Raw genomic sequence first — 15,764 nt, forward strand, 5'->3', positions numbered from 1 at the left:
CATTGTGCTTTCTCCCTCACTCTCCAACTTAGAGCCTAAAAAGTTAAGTTTTTCAGCCTCCAATGCCTGTATTCAGACTCAGTTTGATTTGAATGCTCTGCTCCATGCAACATGCTAAGAGCCTAGACTTTCAACTCTGTACCCAGGCTTGCCACTTGCTGTGTGATTTGGGACAGTTGATTGAATCTTTCTAAACCTCTGTTTCTTCATCTGTTAAAGGGGACTGATACCACTGACCCCACAGTGCCATTATGAGGCATTCATGAGGCAATACATTTAACGAGTTTAAGGTAGTGCTCCTGACAACAAACTACTCAGTAAGTGGATGACAGTGGTGAAGAAGAAAGAGATGAGGAGTCTGTGAGCTACTAGATGGTTTAGGATGTCCTCCTTTAGTCCATATGGCCTAGTGGTTTAGAACCTTGCCTCTCACAGCGTGGTGCAGCCACCAGCAGCCCAGGCATTACCCCCAGAGATGTTGGAGGCCTCTTCCCCCGAGAACTACCAACACAGAGCCTGCATTTTAGCACCCCTGCTTCAAGGAAATCTATGAGTGAGAAGCACTCACTTCGAGCACAGCTTTGGAAGTACCCCACTCAGGGCGGAGGCCAGCTTCATGAAGTGTGCATCCTTGAGCAAATTTCTTACATTTCCTGCACTTTAGTTTTCTCATCTAAAAGACATCCTATCTACCTCACTGGGTTGTAGTGAGAATTAAATGAAATCATACATATAGCCCTATTCAAGAACTTAGGATGGAGCCTGGCACACAGCAAGCACTCAATACCCATTCGATTTTTTATTGATATTAATCCTCACAAAGCTCAGACCTGAAGCCGTGGCAGCCTGGCCTTTGCTGGGCACAAGATCAGGCCCCCTTTACTCTCACTGTTGACTCTCAAAGCTTAAAGCTCTATGGCACCTGTATTTGCCATTCCCTGCGGGAGCCCTTATCTCTGAGGCCACCATTTTCCTCTTTGCTGTGGAATCCAGGCCCTTCCTGACTCTCCTGGTCTCTGAGACATTCCCAGGGCTGGCTGGCAGCAAGTACCCCCTCTTGACCTTCCTCTTTACAAATGTTGCCCTCTGCCACACAGAGTCCAGGCTGGAGCCCAAAATTCAAAACATTCGCCCCATTATTCTCTGTAGGCAATGTCCAGAGAATTCCTTCTGGGATATGAATTTGTTTCTGAACGACAGACTCAATGTCTGCAATGACTTTTTCTCTCTGCTCTGGTGGCTTCTGTGTCCTCAATAAGTCTGTTTTAGGCTCAGTCACTTAGCCTGTATGATGTCTGTTTGGCCTGTGCACCATACCTATAGTCCCAAAGGGGTCCTTGAGGGTTACACACCTTACCAGCCAGATTAGAACCTGGCACCATGTAACAGGATACAATACCATTCTGCTTTCTGGGCAGCAACAAAAAAACAATAAATCATTTAGAAAACTCCAAGTGGAGGGAGGGAGGGAAAGAGAGAGAGAAGGGAGGGAGAAGATTTTTAGTTGCTGATTGCAATTTAGCGAAAAAAATCAACTTCCCTGACTGGGACTAACACAAATTATAAACACTACTCTGCCCTTGTGTCCAAGGTGACTGCTCTAATCTGTCATCAAAAAGGCATGTAGTTGTGTTTTAGCAGAAGAGGAGGGGGCTTGCCCTCAGCCATCCACACTCTCTCACCTGGTCTTCCCTCATGAACAGAAGCCTAGGATCCATAAGGATTCTCATGACCAGGAAACAAGGCAAAAGGAGCCAGGCCCATACGGTCACAGGAGCACCCTGCTCTCACAACCACCCAGGGCCTGTTCATCGCACCCCTTACCCACTCCACAGGGCACCTGCCTGTGGGCCTCATGGTGGCATTTGCTAACCTGCTGCATCTCCCTGCACCAGGACTATCTCTATCTCCAGTTGACAAGCTGAAAAATCACCAACAGGGCCTAGGAAATCCAGAAGCTTGACAGTTTCTACAGATGTGATACAACATAGGACTGCAAGAAAACAGAGACTTTAGGTTTTATGGTACATGTGCGCAATGTGCAGGTTAGTTACATATGTATACATGTGCCATGCTGGTGCGCTGCACCCACTAACTCGTCATCTAGCATTAGGTATATCGCCCAATGCTATCCCTCCCCCCTCCCCCCACCCCACAACAGTCCCCGAAGTGTGATGTTCCCCTTCCTGTGTCCATGTGTTCTCATTGTTCAATTCCCACCTATGAGTGAGAATATGCGGTGTTTGGTTTTTTGTTCTTGCGATAGTTTACTGAGAATGATGATTTCCAATTTCATCCATGTCCCTACAAAGGACATGAACTCATCTTTTTTTATGGCTGCATAGTATTCCATGGTGTATATGTGCCACATTTTCTTAATCCAGTCTATCATTGTTGGACATTTGGGTTGGTTCCAAGTCTTTGCTATTGTGAATAATGCCGCAATAAACATACGTGTGCATGTGTCTTTATAGCAGCATGATTTATAGTCCTTTGGATATATACCCAGTAATGGATAATAATAATTAAAAAATAAATTAATTTAAAAAAAAAATTAGCCAGACTCTCAAGAGCAGGTTTGTCTAAATCTGGACAAATAAAGGCTTTAGGCCATTGACACACTGAAAATGTATTTATTTAATATCACTCAATGGAAGGTTTTTCTGCATTACAAATTAATTAGCAAATGCAGTTAATTTTTCAGAATCTATTTTTAAAACTTAATTAAGTCTGTCTTTGTTTTCAGTATTGCTGTGTCTTTGGAAATAAAGTCATGGAAAGATTAAAAAAAAAAAAGAAAACAGAGACTTACAGCTAGCCCCACATGATGCACTCACACTCACCACATGCACACATGTACACACAAACACACCTACAGACTCTTAGACTTACACTTAAGCACATACACACACTCACATGCACATACACACATACTCATACACACATGCACACACTCATAGTCATACACACCACACATGCTCATGCACTCATACATACACACTACACTTTCACATACCCTCACACGTACACACACTCACACACACTAGGCTGATGCCTGCAAGCACGTCCTGATCATGCTTTGGGAGTTGCCACCTTCAAGGTTTCTGGCCCAAATGGGGGTCTAGTGGTGAGAAGGTCAGCTCCTCAGGGTACACTGGCAGGCCACGTGCTTGTCTGCAGGAGAAGAAATCTGAGACTCCAGAGAGAGTCCAGCTGGCAAGTCAGCACTGACCACGGCACTCGATGTCCACCTCGCTATGTCTGCACTCCCTGATGGGCCAGTGCACAAACACCAAACCCAGCACCAGACCTTCAACGCCCTGCAGCTCTTCTGAGGAGGAAAGGACCAGGCACAGGGCCTGGGGTCCTGGGCCAGACAGTGCTCAGCCTCCTTTGGGCGAAGTCACAGTGACCCCAAGTGGTCACTTTGGTAAGGCACCCTCTAAACATGGTGTCACCTTCCAGGGGCGGGAAGCTGGGGAGTGGGCTGCAGAGACCCAAGTTGAAGAGGAGGAAAGAAAGGACAAAGGCTTCCACATACCTCTTCCTCACGGAGCTGGGACATACGGGGCCTATTCCTTCTTTGTCTTAAAGGCTGGGGAGAAGGGGGCCAGGGGAAAAGCCAGGTGGGAATATTTCAGCTGCAGCTTCCACTTCCTCAGCAGGGAGTACTTGTTCACAGCAACAACCCAGAATAGGGATGCTCCTATATGACAAGGTTGATGAGCTGTGTTTCTCATTAATTCCACCAGCAATAAGAAAGTTCCATCTGGAAACAGTCCTTAGAAGTATTATTTTTCTTATCAAAAATGGGCTTGTTAGGCCAGTCCCTTCCTTTAAATCAGGATGGAATTGGCTGCTTCTCTTGAAACTTGAACATCATGCACACCCAAAAAAGCAGGGAGATGGCCTCGAAAGACTGACTCATTCCAGGAATCCTGAAGATGCACCTGTCATTACCCAAAGAGATAAGTGTGGGGGGCGCTGATTGCTCAGATCTCCATTTAACTAAAAAGTAGATTGGTGCCTATCTGGTGTGATTTCAGGGGCTCTCCGAAGATCTTCTCCACATATCTCCCCCATGAAACCTCTGGTCTCCAAATTCCACTGATGGGAAATTTCTCTATGAGGGACCCTATATTAGTCCCTGGGTTTTCATGAATTATTTTGCCAGAGCTGCCTTTGCATGCCCTGTTTCCTTTGTCTGGGATGCCCTCCCTGCCACCAGATGTCCATTGCTCCTTCAAAACCCAGTCCAGATATCCTCTCTTCGGAGTCTCCCCAACACTCCCCACCACCACCGCTACTGCCACCAGCACCATGCTGCTTCTGTGCATGTTTTCTCACTATACTACATACTGAAAAAAATAAAGTATTTGACCCAAAGACTTAAGAGTCTAGTGAGGAAACCAATATGAAAACTAACAATAATAGCATGATCACTATAAAAATCGCAGATTGACTGCAAGTTCCTTGGGGACAGGGTCCTCAGTTTGTCCCTCTCTGTGAAAGTAGGCACCCAGTGCACTAGGGCCAATCACACCCCTAACCTCAGTTTCATAGACATGAGCTTCACAGACACTTGGGAGATGATCTCAGGGATTTAAAGATGGAAAGGTCCATATTTCCTCATGTCCACCTGAGCCCAACCAAGTCTGCAGACCCCAAGTATCTTATTCATGTTTTTGCTAACAAAAGACAGCAATCTCTGTTCCTTGGGCCTCCTTCTCCCTACCACTTTCCCTGGTAGCGACAGCAGGCACGAAGAATAGGTTCCCAAAACAGGGCTAAGTGAGTCATTCTGCCTTTATTACCACAGTCCTTGCACTGCAGGTGAGAATGTGCTAGCTCCTGTTCCCCTCTAGCCCTAATTAATCTATGAATGCTCATTATGCCCCATTCTGGCCACTAGAGAATTCCATATTTCCTTCCCTCTATCTTTCCTTATCTTAGCCAGCTTTAAGTTCCAACTCAAATGCCTTCTCTGGAAAGACTTATCTGACTATTATAGCCCAGGCTGATCTTCTCCCTGCTGATCATGTCCTCTTAGTCCCATGCTGATCTTGTCCTCTTAGTTAGCAGCCTCTGCTTTGGTCCTGCATTAGGCCATTTGCATTACTATAAAGGAATACCTGAGGGTGGGTAATTTATAAAGAAAGGAGGTTTGACTGGCTTACAGTTCTGCAGGGTGTACAGGAAACATGGTGCCAGCATCTGCTTCTGGTGAGGGCCTTGGAAAGCTTACAATCATGCGGGAAGCCGGAGGGGGAGCCTGCGCATCACAAAATGAGAGAGGGAGCAAGTGTTGGGGGGAGGTGCCACACACTTTTAAACAACCAGATCTCACGAGAACGAACTCACTATCTGGAGGACAGCTCCAAGCCATTCATGAGGGATCCACCCCCATGACCCAAGCACCTCCCACTGGGCCCCACCGCCAACATTGGGGATGACAACTCAACATGAGATTTGGAAGGGACAAGCATCCAAACTATAACAGGTACCAAATCACTCTCGAATTCCAAGTTGCTTACTCCACTTCTTCCTCCTGGCCTGTAAGACTCAGGGATGGGAACCATGCTATGATGTGTCAGAAAAAACAAGAGACTTGGGTTCCAAACCTAGTTTTATCATGTATCAGTTTTGTGACCTTGGCCAAGGAATAGACTTCTTGGAGCCCCTGTTTGCTCATCTGCAATACCCTATCAGTAGCGCTGCAGGGAAATTAAATAATGTGTGAATCTTTAAGAAGCTCAGTTATACTTGCATAACTCTTTACCATCAGACACTCAAAAAGTCTTCATTTTTTACTTCTCTTTTTCTTCCCTCCCCTTCATCATTATTCTTTTCCATGTAGCTTAGTGCTTGGCATATTATGGGTGCTCACTAAATAATTATTTTACTTTTTTTAGCACAGATTCCTTTTCACCCCCAAAAGGCAAGGCTAATGTCTTGTTCAGTTCACACCGCCTTGTGTCTGACACAAAGGAGGCCCTTAATAATATTTGTTGAGTGGATGACTGTGCTTTAGGGGTTCCAAGAAGAATGGGTGTGAGGTGAAAGAGTTGAGAAAAGCATCAACCTCCAAGTTGAACAAAGAAAGTTCTATAGGGAACGGAGAGTAGTGACTTCCTATGGGATGAATTTTCTGTGCTATTGTTAAGAAAGGGAACAGGGCCATTTATATGTTACCACTTGCAGGAGTTGGATGGAGAGATAAAGGGGACATTGATAGAGAGCAATGGGGTCTTTAAAAAGTGGAAAATCCCTAGAAGTACTCAGAGTGCTGATATATAAGTGCACTGGCTATGCCTCGGATACATGTGGTTTTTTTTTTTTTTCCAGCAGAACTGTATTTTACCTGCTGGCAAAGAGCAACAATTCACTTGTAGCATGGAAGAAAGCTGCTGGAAATCAAAGGAAAGCAGCAGGCACAAACCTATAAGCGAGTCCCACTTTTCCATCCTCTAGGCAGAAAACCTGGGACGAGAACGCATTAAATTCTGCTCTGCATTTTCTGGGAGAAGATGATTCTATTGTAAATTATTGAACATTTCATTTAAGGTTCATAAATAAGAAACTGGGATGAAAATGTTACATGTTAGATCTGTTTGGCAACGTATAATTTCTGTCTTAATCCCTCCATCTGTCACCCTTCAGCTATGTTGGAGAATTTCTGCTTCATTATGGGCAATTGAAGGTCTCAATCAGTTGCCTGATAAAAGTAGTTTATGTCCCAAAGGTAATCTCATTTCTGCAACCAAGGATGTACCTGGAACTCACTGAACATATTGATGGAGATAAATGTGTGCTTCAAATGGATCTGGGGGTATTGCAATCACCCATTCAATCTAGAGATAGGTACTTGGCCCAGCCAGGGGCAAGGTCCTCACTGCCACCTGTACTGCCTGAATCACGGTTTCCAACAGAGCCAACAGGCTAAGCACCAGCAAACCAATAACAACAAGTCAACAGGTGCACCCAGGACCAGCCTGTACTTGCCTGGGGAAGTTTCTGTAGTTGATGAGACCACTCACCAAAAGAAAAAAAAGTACTCAAAATCCAGGAATAGTTCTCTGTGCAAAGTAATAAAATACTAGCTACTACCGCTAAGATCCAGGCGCTGGACTTTAAACACTTTGACTCATATAATCCTCATGATGACCCTCTGATATAGATGCTGTTATTATTCTCATTCTTCAGAAGTTGAGGCTCATAGATGTTAAGTAATCAAAATTACACAGGTAAAAGGTGAAAGAGACTGAATATAGATATGTCAGATGTCAAAGGCTGTCAAACTTCAAAGTTTACCTCCACTGATGTTGCCACTTTAGAGAAAGAAAGAATTAAGGGTTGGGAAAGAAAGGGAGCTGGTTTAAGAAGAGAAAAAAGAGGGCTGATTCGAATGCCTACCCAGACAGGGCTTCGGGACTGCATTCCTGGGAAGGAAACTGGCCTGGTAAGCTCTGCCATGCTTAAGCAACATTTATTGCATGGACTGCACGAAAGCCTACTGAGGAAGGGGATGAAGAACCCCCTGGCTGCCAGGCAGCATTCCTCTTGGCCAAGCCAAGCCATTTGTTAAAGAAATGTTGCTCAAAGTATTTCCAACCAAAATCAGGGATTCCAGAGAAATCACAGCTGCCCTGAGCGGTGGAAGGAAGTAATAGGACATCCCATTCCTCCTAAAAGCCCTGAACTCTGAGACCAGAATCCAGGCAGGGGGCATCTCTAGCTGGTCACAGACTTACTCCGTGCCACAGTTTCTTTTTATAAAAAGATGATGTACTCTGTGGAATAACAGTCCCATCAAAATGCATGTCCACCCCAAACCCTTGAGTGTGACCTTATTTGGAAATAAAGTCTTTAGAGATGCAGTAGAGTTAAGATGAGGTCATACTGGATTAGGGTGGCCCCTAAATTCAATGTGACTGATGTGTTTATAAGAAGAGGGGAGGACACAGACACACATGTGTCTATAGAGACAGAGACTGGGGTGACACAACTACAAGCCAAGGAATGCCAGGGAGTGCTGGCAACCACCAGAACCTAGGTCTCCTAGAGCCTTCAGAGGAAGCATGGTCCTGGCAACACCTTGATTTCAGACTTCTAGACTTCAGAACTGTGGGAGGACACATGTTTGTTTTAAGCCACACTGTGTGTGGTAATTTATAACAGCATCCACAGGAAGCTAATGTAGATGGAGAAAAGACTGCTTATCCCACCTTCCTCCCAAGGTTGTGATAAGACTCTAAAACACAATCCATTTTGAAAAGCACAGATGTTATATAAACACAGAATACCATTTCAATCAGCCATGAGCCCACACAAAGCCCCAGAAAGAGCCCACCGAAAGGACTCAGACTGACCATTGGAGGCCTGCAGGGTGATCACTTGATTTTATTGGGTTTTTTTGTTTTGTTTTTGTTTGTTTGTTTGTTTTTGTTTTTTTGATACAGAGTCTCGCTCTGTCACCCAGGCTGGAGTGCAGTGGCGTGATCTTGGCTCACTGCAACCTCCGCCTCCCAGGTTCAAGCAATTCTCCTGCCTCAGCCTCCCAAGTAGCTGGGACTACAGGTGCACACCACCACACCCGGCTAATTGTTGTAATTTTAGTAGAGATGGGTTTCACCATATTGGTCAGGCTGGTCTCGAACTCCTGACCTCAGATGATCCACCGGCCTTGGCCTCCCAAAGTGTTGGGATTATAGGCGTGAGCCACCGTGCCACGCCTTTGTTGGGCTTTTCTACAACCCCAGTCCTAATAGATAAAGATGAGTTTGATGCCAGTTGTAATAGATGAAATAGCCCTCAAAGAATCCCCAGCATCTGTGAACATAACCACCTTACAGGGCAAAAAGGACTTTGCAGGTGCGATTAAATTAAAGATCTTGAGAAGGAGAGACTAGCCTGTACTATCCAGGTGGGTCCAATGTGATCGCAAGGATTTTCATAAGATGGATGTAGGGAAGTCAGAGTCAGAGTAGATGCAATGATAGGAGCAGAGGTCAGAGAGAGAAAACAGATTTGATTGTTTCAAGCTGCTGACTTTGAAGATAGATTAAGAGACCATGAACCAAAGAATGCAGGCAACCTCTAGAAGCTAGAAAAGTCAGGGAAATGGATTTTCTCCTAGAGCCTCCAGAAGGAATGCAGCCCTGCTGAACTACTTTAGACTGCAGACCTCCTGAACTAACTGTAAGAGAATCCACTTTTGTTGTTGTAAGTCACTAAATTGTGGTGATGTGTTACAGCAGCAATAGGAAACTAGTACACCAGTCAAACCAGTTAGTCTGAAAATAAATGTGAAAGAGGGCAAGGAGAGAACCTAGAGAATTCCAGATATTCTAGGAGGCTCTCAGAGATCCTTTGTAGTAAACCTCCCAAAGGATTTCCTCAGAGAAGCTTACACCCTATAGTGGGACAGTTTTTGTGTTTCCTCTGTCTTCCTGTACTCCCCTGGAAATTATTCTAAAATTAGATCCACAGCTTTAGATACCCTGAGGCCTGAATTACTGAACTTGGTGGCGGGGGGCCACAGCAACAGGACTTCTGCATGCCCCTACTTGACAGCCCTGTGCTTAGAAAAAAAAGTCCATCCACTGTTGCTCCCTAGAAGGGACCCAGGAGTCCCCATATGGCCTCAGCTCCTATAAAAGGTGTAGCTTGGTCCTTGTATATAACATTCAAGGAATGCTTTTGAGGTCTATGTCCACACTGTCTCTCTTGATTACATACTCCCAAAATTCACAATTTAAGCAAGAAATCCCCTCACTGGTTCAAGCCAACCTGAGACGCTAAGCATACAAGGAGTCCTTGTATACTTAGGTGAGCACACCTCTGAAGGTCACTGACAAGGCAGCCTCACTGCCTTCCCAGATAGCCTGACTGCAAGAAGGAAGCTCTGAGTGAGCTGGTTCATCCTATTGACTTGGGATTCCTAAATAGTGAAATTGGGATTTCCTAATAGTTGAAATTAGGAGAGGATTCAAGGAGGACTAAACACAAGGTATGAATAGGAATCTAAGATCATTTTCTTCCCACTTTCAGCCTTCCTAGCCCCGCCCCATACACAGAATAATGTTTGTTTCTCCATCCACTGATAGATCTGGTACCCGGCACTGAGTATGGAGTTGGAATATCTGCCGTCATGAACTCACAGCAAAGCGTGCCAGCCACCATGAATGCCAGGACTGGTGAGTAGGAGGACTGCTAAGGAAGAAGACCAGGTTAGCCTACAAGCCTAAGGAGTCATGGAGGCTCGTCCCAGCAACAATTAATCAGAAAGCAATGTCTTCCAGTGAACAGGGCTCTGGTGACAACTGTCAGCCTAGAAACAACATCCACCTTATACCTAATCCCTGATCTCTGACACGCAGGACAGAGTCACCCTCTTCCCCACAGACCTGTGCTTGGTCCCCCATGGTCTGAATTGCTGCTCAGGGCTGTACAGAGCAGAGGTGGAAAATCCTAAATAGGTTGATGCCATTGAAGGCCATATTTTTATCTAGACCACCCGACAGCAGGCAGAATAGGTCATCTTCGCCCTGCATACACCACAGAGGCCCTCACAAACGCCACTTGGGTGAAGGTCTAGACTTGCAGCAACCCATTAAATCTGAGGGCAGAAGAAAAGTCCAGCTGAGACCCTTGCTGCTCTGGATTCAGCAGTTTTGCTTCCAAATCCTGGGTAAATTTCAAAGACATTTCAGCAGCTATGGTACTAGCAGCCTGGGCCGGGGTAGGGATTTTAGACCAGTCCTTGTCCCAAGGTTCAGCCTCTCCAGAGAACCACATGGACAAAGGTCTCCAGGTCCTCAGATCTAGCTGCCTGCCTGGCTATGGTTAGAACAAGTCAAAATAGCCTCAGGGTTGGAGGGTGGTGCACTTCTGTTGCCAGGAATGGCATATCCCTACTTGGTGGTAGCTACCATTTTGTCCTTATTGGCTTATTGAGAAAGGATGGGAGAAAATGAATATGGCGAGCTTGAAAATCAGCAGCCAGCTTTGTCCCAGAGGTGGATGCAATCCAGTGGTATCCGAGCTCATCATGCCTTTCTTCAGATTGTTCATCTATTTGCCAAGCCCCTGGCCATCATTCAGAGGGAAGGTGCTTAGCAAAATGTGAGATAAGTGTCAGCAATGACAAGCTAGTGCTTATAGTCAGCAGGCCTGCTGATAGCTTGGAAACACACAAAGCAGGCCAATAAATACTGCCCTCCTGGGGAACATGTGTAAAATAGGCCATTTATGTCAATCCACAGAACTTGACAGTCCCCGAGACCTCATGGTGACAGCCTCCTCGGAGACCTCCATCTCCCTCATCTGGACCAAGGCCAGTGGCCCCATTGACCACTACCGAATTACCTTTACCCCATCCTCTGGGATTGCCTCAGAAGTCACTGTACCCAAGGACAGGACCTCGTACACACTAACAGATCTAGAGCCTGGGGCAGAGTACATCATTTCCATCACTGCTGAGAGGGGTCGGCAGCAGAGCTTGGAGTCCACTGTGGATGCTTTCACAGGTACCAGAGCAGTAGAAATCCCAGCCAGGTTCAGGGATCAGTGGATCTTAGTGTGAGAAATTCATCCAGGCAACTCACTCTTCCAGTGTTCCATTTCCTTTGGAGAAAAGAGAGGTGGGTAGAAAAGGATAGAGCCAAAACTAATAAGTGCATCAAGAGGGAAGGGTTGGAAGTAAAGGGGGGATGTGAGCAATGGTGTTACCTTCCTGAAAACTTGTGTCTGGTTTTTCTATGGCCTTGACATAGTAGTTGATTCTGTCCATCTTTCCCTGCTGCAGTAAATCAGTGGGAATTCAGAGGATCCACGGGATCATGTAAAATTCCTTCCAGGATACAGGCTTTCAGTCCTGGGTCAGTATTACGATTAACTCACAGAAGTAGTTCTTATTTTAACAGAATCCATTTTCCCATATTTGGATTGGAAAAAGTGGAGTGAACAGTACTGGAGAGTGAGGAGGTGGAATCTCTGGGTTAATGGGTGAAGGTGTGGCCTTTATTAGCAAGGAGAGCAGGTCCCTTTAGCCAAGAAGTTCTTCTAGCCCAATGGCCCATCTCCTCACATGTTTCAGGACCATCCATCTCCTTTGCTTTGCAGGCTTCCGTCCCATCTCTCATCTGCACTTTTCTCACGTGACCTCCTCCAGTGTGAACATCACTTGGAGTGATCCATCTCCCCCAGCAGACAGACTCATTCTGAACTACAGCCCCAGGGATGAGGAGGAAGAGATGATGGAGGTCTCCCTGGATGCCACCAAGAGGCATGCTGTCCTGATGGGCCTGCAACCAGCCACAGAGTACATTGTGAACCTTGTGGCTGTCCATGGCACAGTGACCTCTGAGCCCATTGTGGGCGCCATCACCACAGGTGAGGCTGGAGGACTTGGCAGCAGGTGATGAAAGGCGTTCTCACAGTAGCCTTGGACAAATCAATGAAATTTTAAAAGAGAAAGACCCAAGGAGTAGGGGATTGCCTCTATGGCTAGAGAAAGTCTGTGAGCTGTTCTGAAACAGCTACTTCCTCCAGTGCCTCAGAAGATGCATTAGATGAGAAACTCCCACTTGGAAGGTGGGACAAAGTCAATGTCTTGAGGAGGTCAAAGCTTGAATGCATTTGTCCAAAAGACCTCCCACTACCAGCTTAGAAAGAAAGCACTGGAGGAAGCTAGTCTCCAAGAGGAATCCCTCTACAGTGAAGAGACGCCTGTTCCTATTCTGGGAACCATCTCTTAACTGCCCAGAGAGTTCACTCGTACAATAATGCTTCCTTAGTCTCACATGGGACTAGCACGCAATCAGGTAGTGACCTGGCACTCAGAGAATGGGGTTGATTTGGATGTTGCTTAGAAAACACAGGCACTCTGAGATGAATTGGATCAGTCCCAGCTCATTATTCCCAAATACAGTTTCAAATATGAGGTACATGTTGGTGAAGATATGTATGTTTGGGTAGTTTCCTCCTTACTAACAAGAACTCACAAACTGGACAAGTGGATTAAACACTCAGCTGATCAACTCTGTGATCCCCTAGCAGTCAAAAAAAGCCCATAGCATAAATGAAATACAATTTAGGAAAACGGATTTGTTCTGGACTTGTGCTCTGAAATCCCTGTACAGTCAATAGGCAGTTTTTCAAAACTGAAACCAAAGGTGGCTGCTAAAGAATGAGAGATACAGGCAAAATTTGGTTTATCTTTAAAAAAATTACCTCTGAGAAAATGCCTATGTTTCTCCCAATTCAAAACAAAACATATGAACTTAAAAAAAAAATCTTAGTTGGCTTGCAGATAGGTAACAGGTACAGAGCTTGCCAGCTTGGCTTCATGATGTTAAAATATTCTCCATGAACATAGCTTTGGTCATACCTACAAGGTTTCAAGTGAAACATCAGCCTGACCATGGTTTTAAGATATCCTATTACATGGAAAGATCTTGTCTGCCTTTGGGACGACATTGGCTTTTGGTCAACATAAAACCAGGGACGAGAATTTCTTTTTCACACTGTGCCTTCTGTCTTTTTCCCACAATCACTGGGTCCTTGTAGGAATTGATCCCCCAAAAGACATCGCAATTAGCAATGTGACCAAGGACTCAGTGACGGTCTCCTGGAGCCCTCCTGTTGCATCTTTCGATTACTACCGAGTATCATATCGACCCACCCAAGGTAACAAAGTGATTTGATTTCTCAAAGATACCAGGATTTGGGTGAAGATTATGGGAGAACTAGCATATCCCGCAGAACATTCACTCCTGCCTGTGTTTTTCCTCTTCTCTGTGGCATGCTCCAGCAGAATGAGAGTGGGCTGGTGAGCAGCCAAGAAACCCCGCACTCACCAATACCTCTTGAGAAAGGCTTGATTGCATTCACCCAGAAAGTAGGCCCTTCGCTAGCAGAGGTAACTGATCACCATTATCTAGGCAGTGTCTTGAGAAAAAAAGAGCCCCAAAAGAATCTGCCAAGAGCTTGGGTCACATGAACATTCCTACAAGAATGAAGTTCAAGACTAGGATCCAGAGGGATGGCTAAAGACCCAGCAAAGCCAGATGGAGCCTTGGAGGGAACCACAGTGATGTGGTCCCATTTCGGCTACTCCAGACAAGTTATGAGTCAGAGGAAATTGGCCCAGACCTCACCTGCATCCTGCCAGTTCTTGCTGGTACATGTGGCATTTTTAAGGAAGTGGAGGGCACACTCATTTCCAGTGAGGGCACAGGACAGCATTCTAGACTACACTGTCTCTGGACTGCGGGGACTGCTCCTTGCATCGGTGCCCTCTACACTGCCTTAATGTCATTGTCTTAGAGAAGACCAGCTTGTTAGAAAACCACTTAATAGGTAGGTCATTTTTCTTTGCTCCGAGGAGCCCATAAAATGAAGGAGTGAGACCAGTGTGCAAAGCCTCTTCACACTCCAACATTCCCAGCCCATGAACCATGTATCATCCCTCCCCACTGAGTGCTGAGTCCCACACCCATCTGTGCTTTATTGACATAGACTGTACCATGGGCTGCTTGGATGAAAGGGCTGCTGAATTTTAACTATAGATTCTTCTCTTCTCCAGTGGGACGACTAGACAGCTCAGTGGTGCCCAACACTGTGACAGAATTCACCATCACCAGACTGTACCCAGCTACCGAATATGAAATCAGTCTCAACAGCGTGCGGGGCAGGGAGGAAAGCGAGCGCATCTGTACTCTCGTGCACACAGGTGGGCATGTCTCCCTGCTGTGTCAACTCAGGACCCTGGCTGAAGATCACGGTGAAGTTGTTCGGGCTCGTAGAAAGGTTCTGGAGGCTGAGGCTCCATTTCGGGGTGCTCCTCCAACTCACTGTGTCTTGCAGGGCAATTTGCAATTTCTCTCCCCCCAATATTCCTCTCTAGTACTAAAAGTTTAGAGAGTCACCCTCTAGAAGTCTTGCTGGTTTAGATTAGGAATTTTCATGGAACTTCCAACATAAACAGTACCCTTTCAGACATGTGATGGAAGTGAATTCTAAAACAGATATCTGAATCATTCATCTGATTTTGTAAAATACTCAGATGGGAAAATTTCACCTCAGAGAAGAAAAGGGTTGTTATTCCAGTAATGGAATGGGGTCATGAAATTCATCATCAGATATAGCCAGAAACCACCAAGAAGCTGCCTTTCCTCTTGCTTTGTGCTCCAGGGAGAAAGAAGGCACCAAAGTGGCCATAACTCCCTCACCCGGGACCAAAGCAGTGGAGGTGATGTGGCTCCGTGGGCATCCTGGGCTGCCTGCAGTGGCACCGTATAGCTCATGTCTCTGACAGGCCCCCTAGTCAGATCCAGATGTCTTCTGCATTCTCCATTAGCTCCTGCATAATGACCAGAGGAAGGGAGGTACAAGGGAGAGACTGGCTTGCAATATGGGAAAGTGGGGAAAGGTAGTCCAAATCCCATGGCCTGCCTCTTGAAAACAAGCCCACGCGGTGGAGCTGAAGAGAAGGCTCCTTCGGTAGCACCACTGCTCCTCCATCTCTGGCCCCTCAGAAAGTACACCATGCAGAACGTGCAAAGATTCACTGCAGAACTCACTAGCAGGCACAGCCAAAGTTTTCTATTCCCATACCCTAGACCAAACCTCCTAGTTAAGCCATCATTCCCACAGCACGTGGGAAAACATCCAGCTTGCCTCATTAGAACACCTGGATTTTCTACGGTTGCTTAATTTCCCTGGAGAATGGTATTTCCCAAATGAGGGAAATATACTTCAGA

General features: G+C 45.9%; 1 protein-coding gene across 3 annotated transcripts in view; it reads left to right on the plus strand.

Annotated features, from left to right (window-relative positions):
* Positions 1 to 15,764, plus strand: part of TNR (tenascin R) — a 434,051-nt gene that overhangs the window by 374,744 nt on the left and 43,543 nt on the right. For all 3 annotated transcript variants that reach the window (XM_024251170.3, XM_054524892.2, XM_024251173.3), the window contains 5 exons: positions 10,107 to 10,196; positions 11,265 to 11,528; positions 12,124 to 12,393; positions 13,570 to 13,689; positions 14,588 to 14,734. In XM_024251170.3, the coding sequence (XP_024106938.1) occupies positions 10,107 to 10,196; positions 11,265 to 11,528; positions 12,124 to 12,393; positions 13,570 to 13,689; positions 14,588 to 14,734 (891 nt within the window). The remainder of the gene's footprint in view (positions 1 to 10,106; positions 10,197 to 11,264; positions 11,529 to 12,123; positions 12,394 to 13,569; positions 13,690 to 14,587; positions 14,735 to 15,764) is intronic.

This window comes from Pongo abelii, chromosome 1 (genome assembly GCF_028885655.2).
Source record: "Pongo abelii isolate AG06213 chromosome 1, NHGRI_mPonAbe1-v2.0_pri, whole genome shotgun sequence".
Taxonomy (NCBI): Eukaryota; Metazoa; Chordata; class Mammalia; order Primates; family Hominidae; genus Pongo; species Pongo abelii.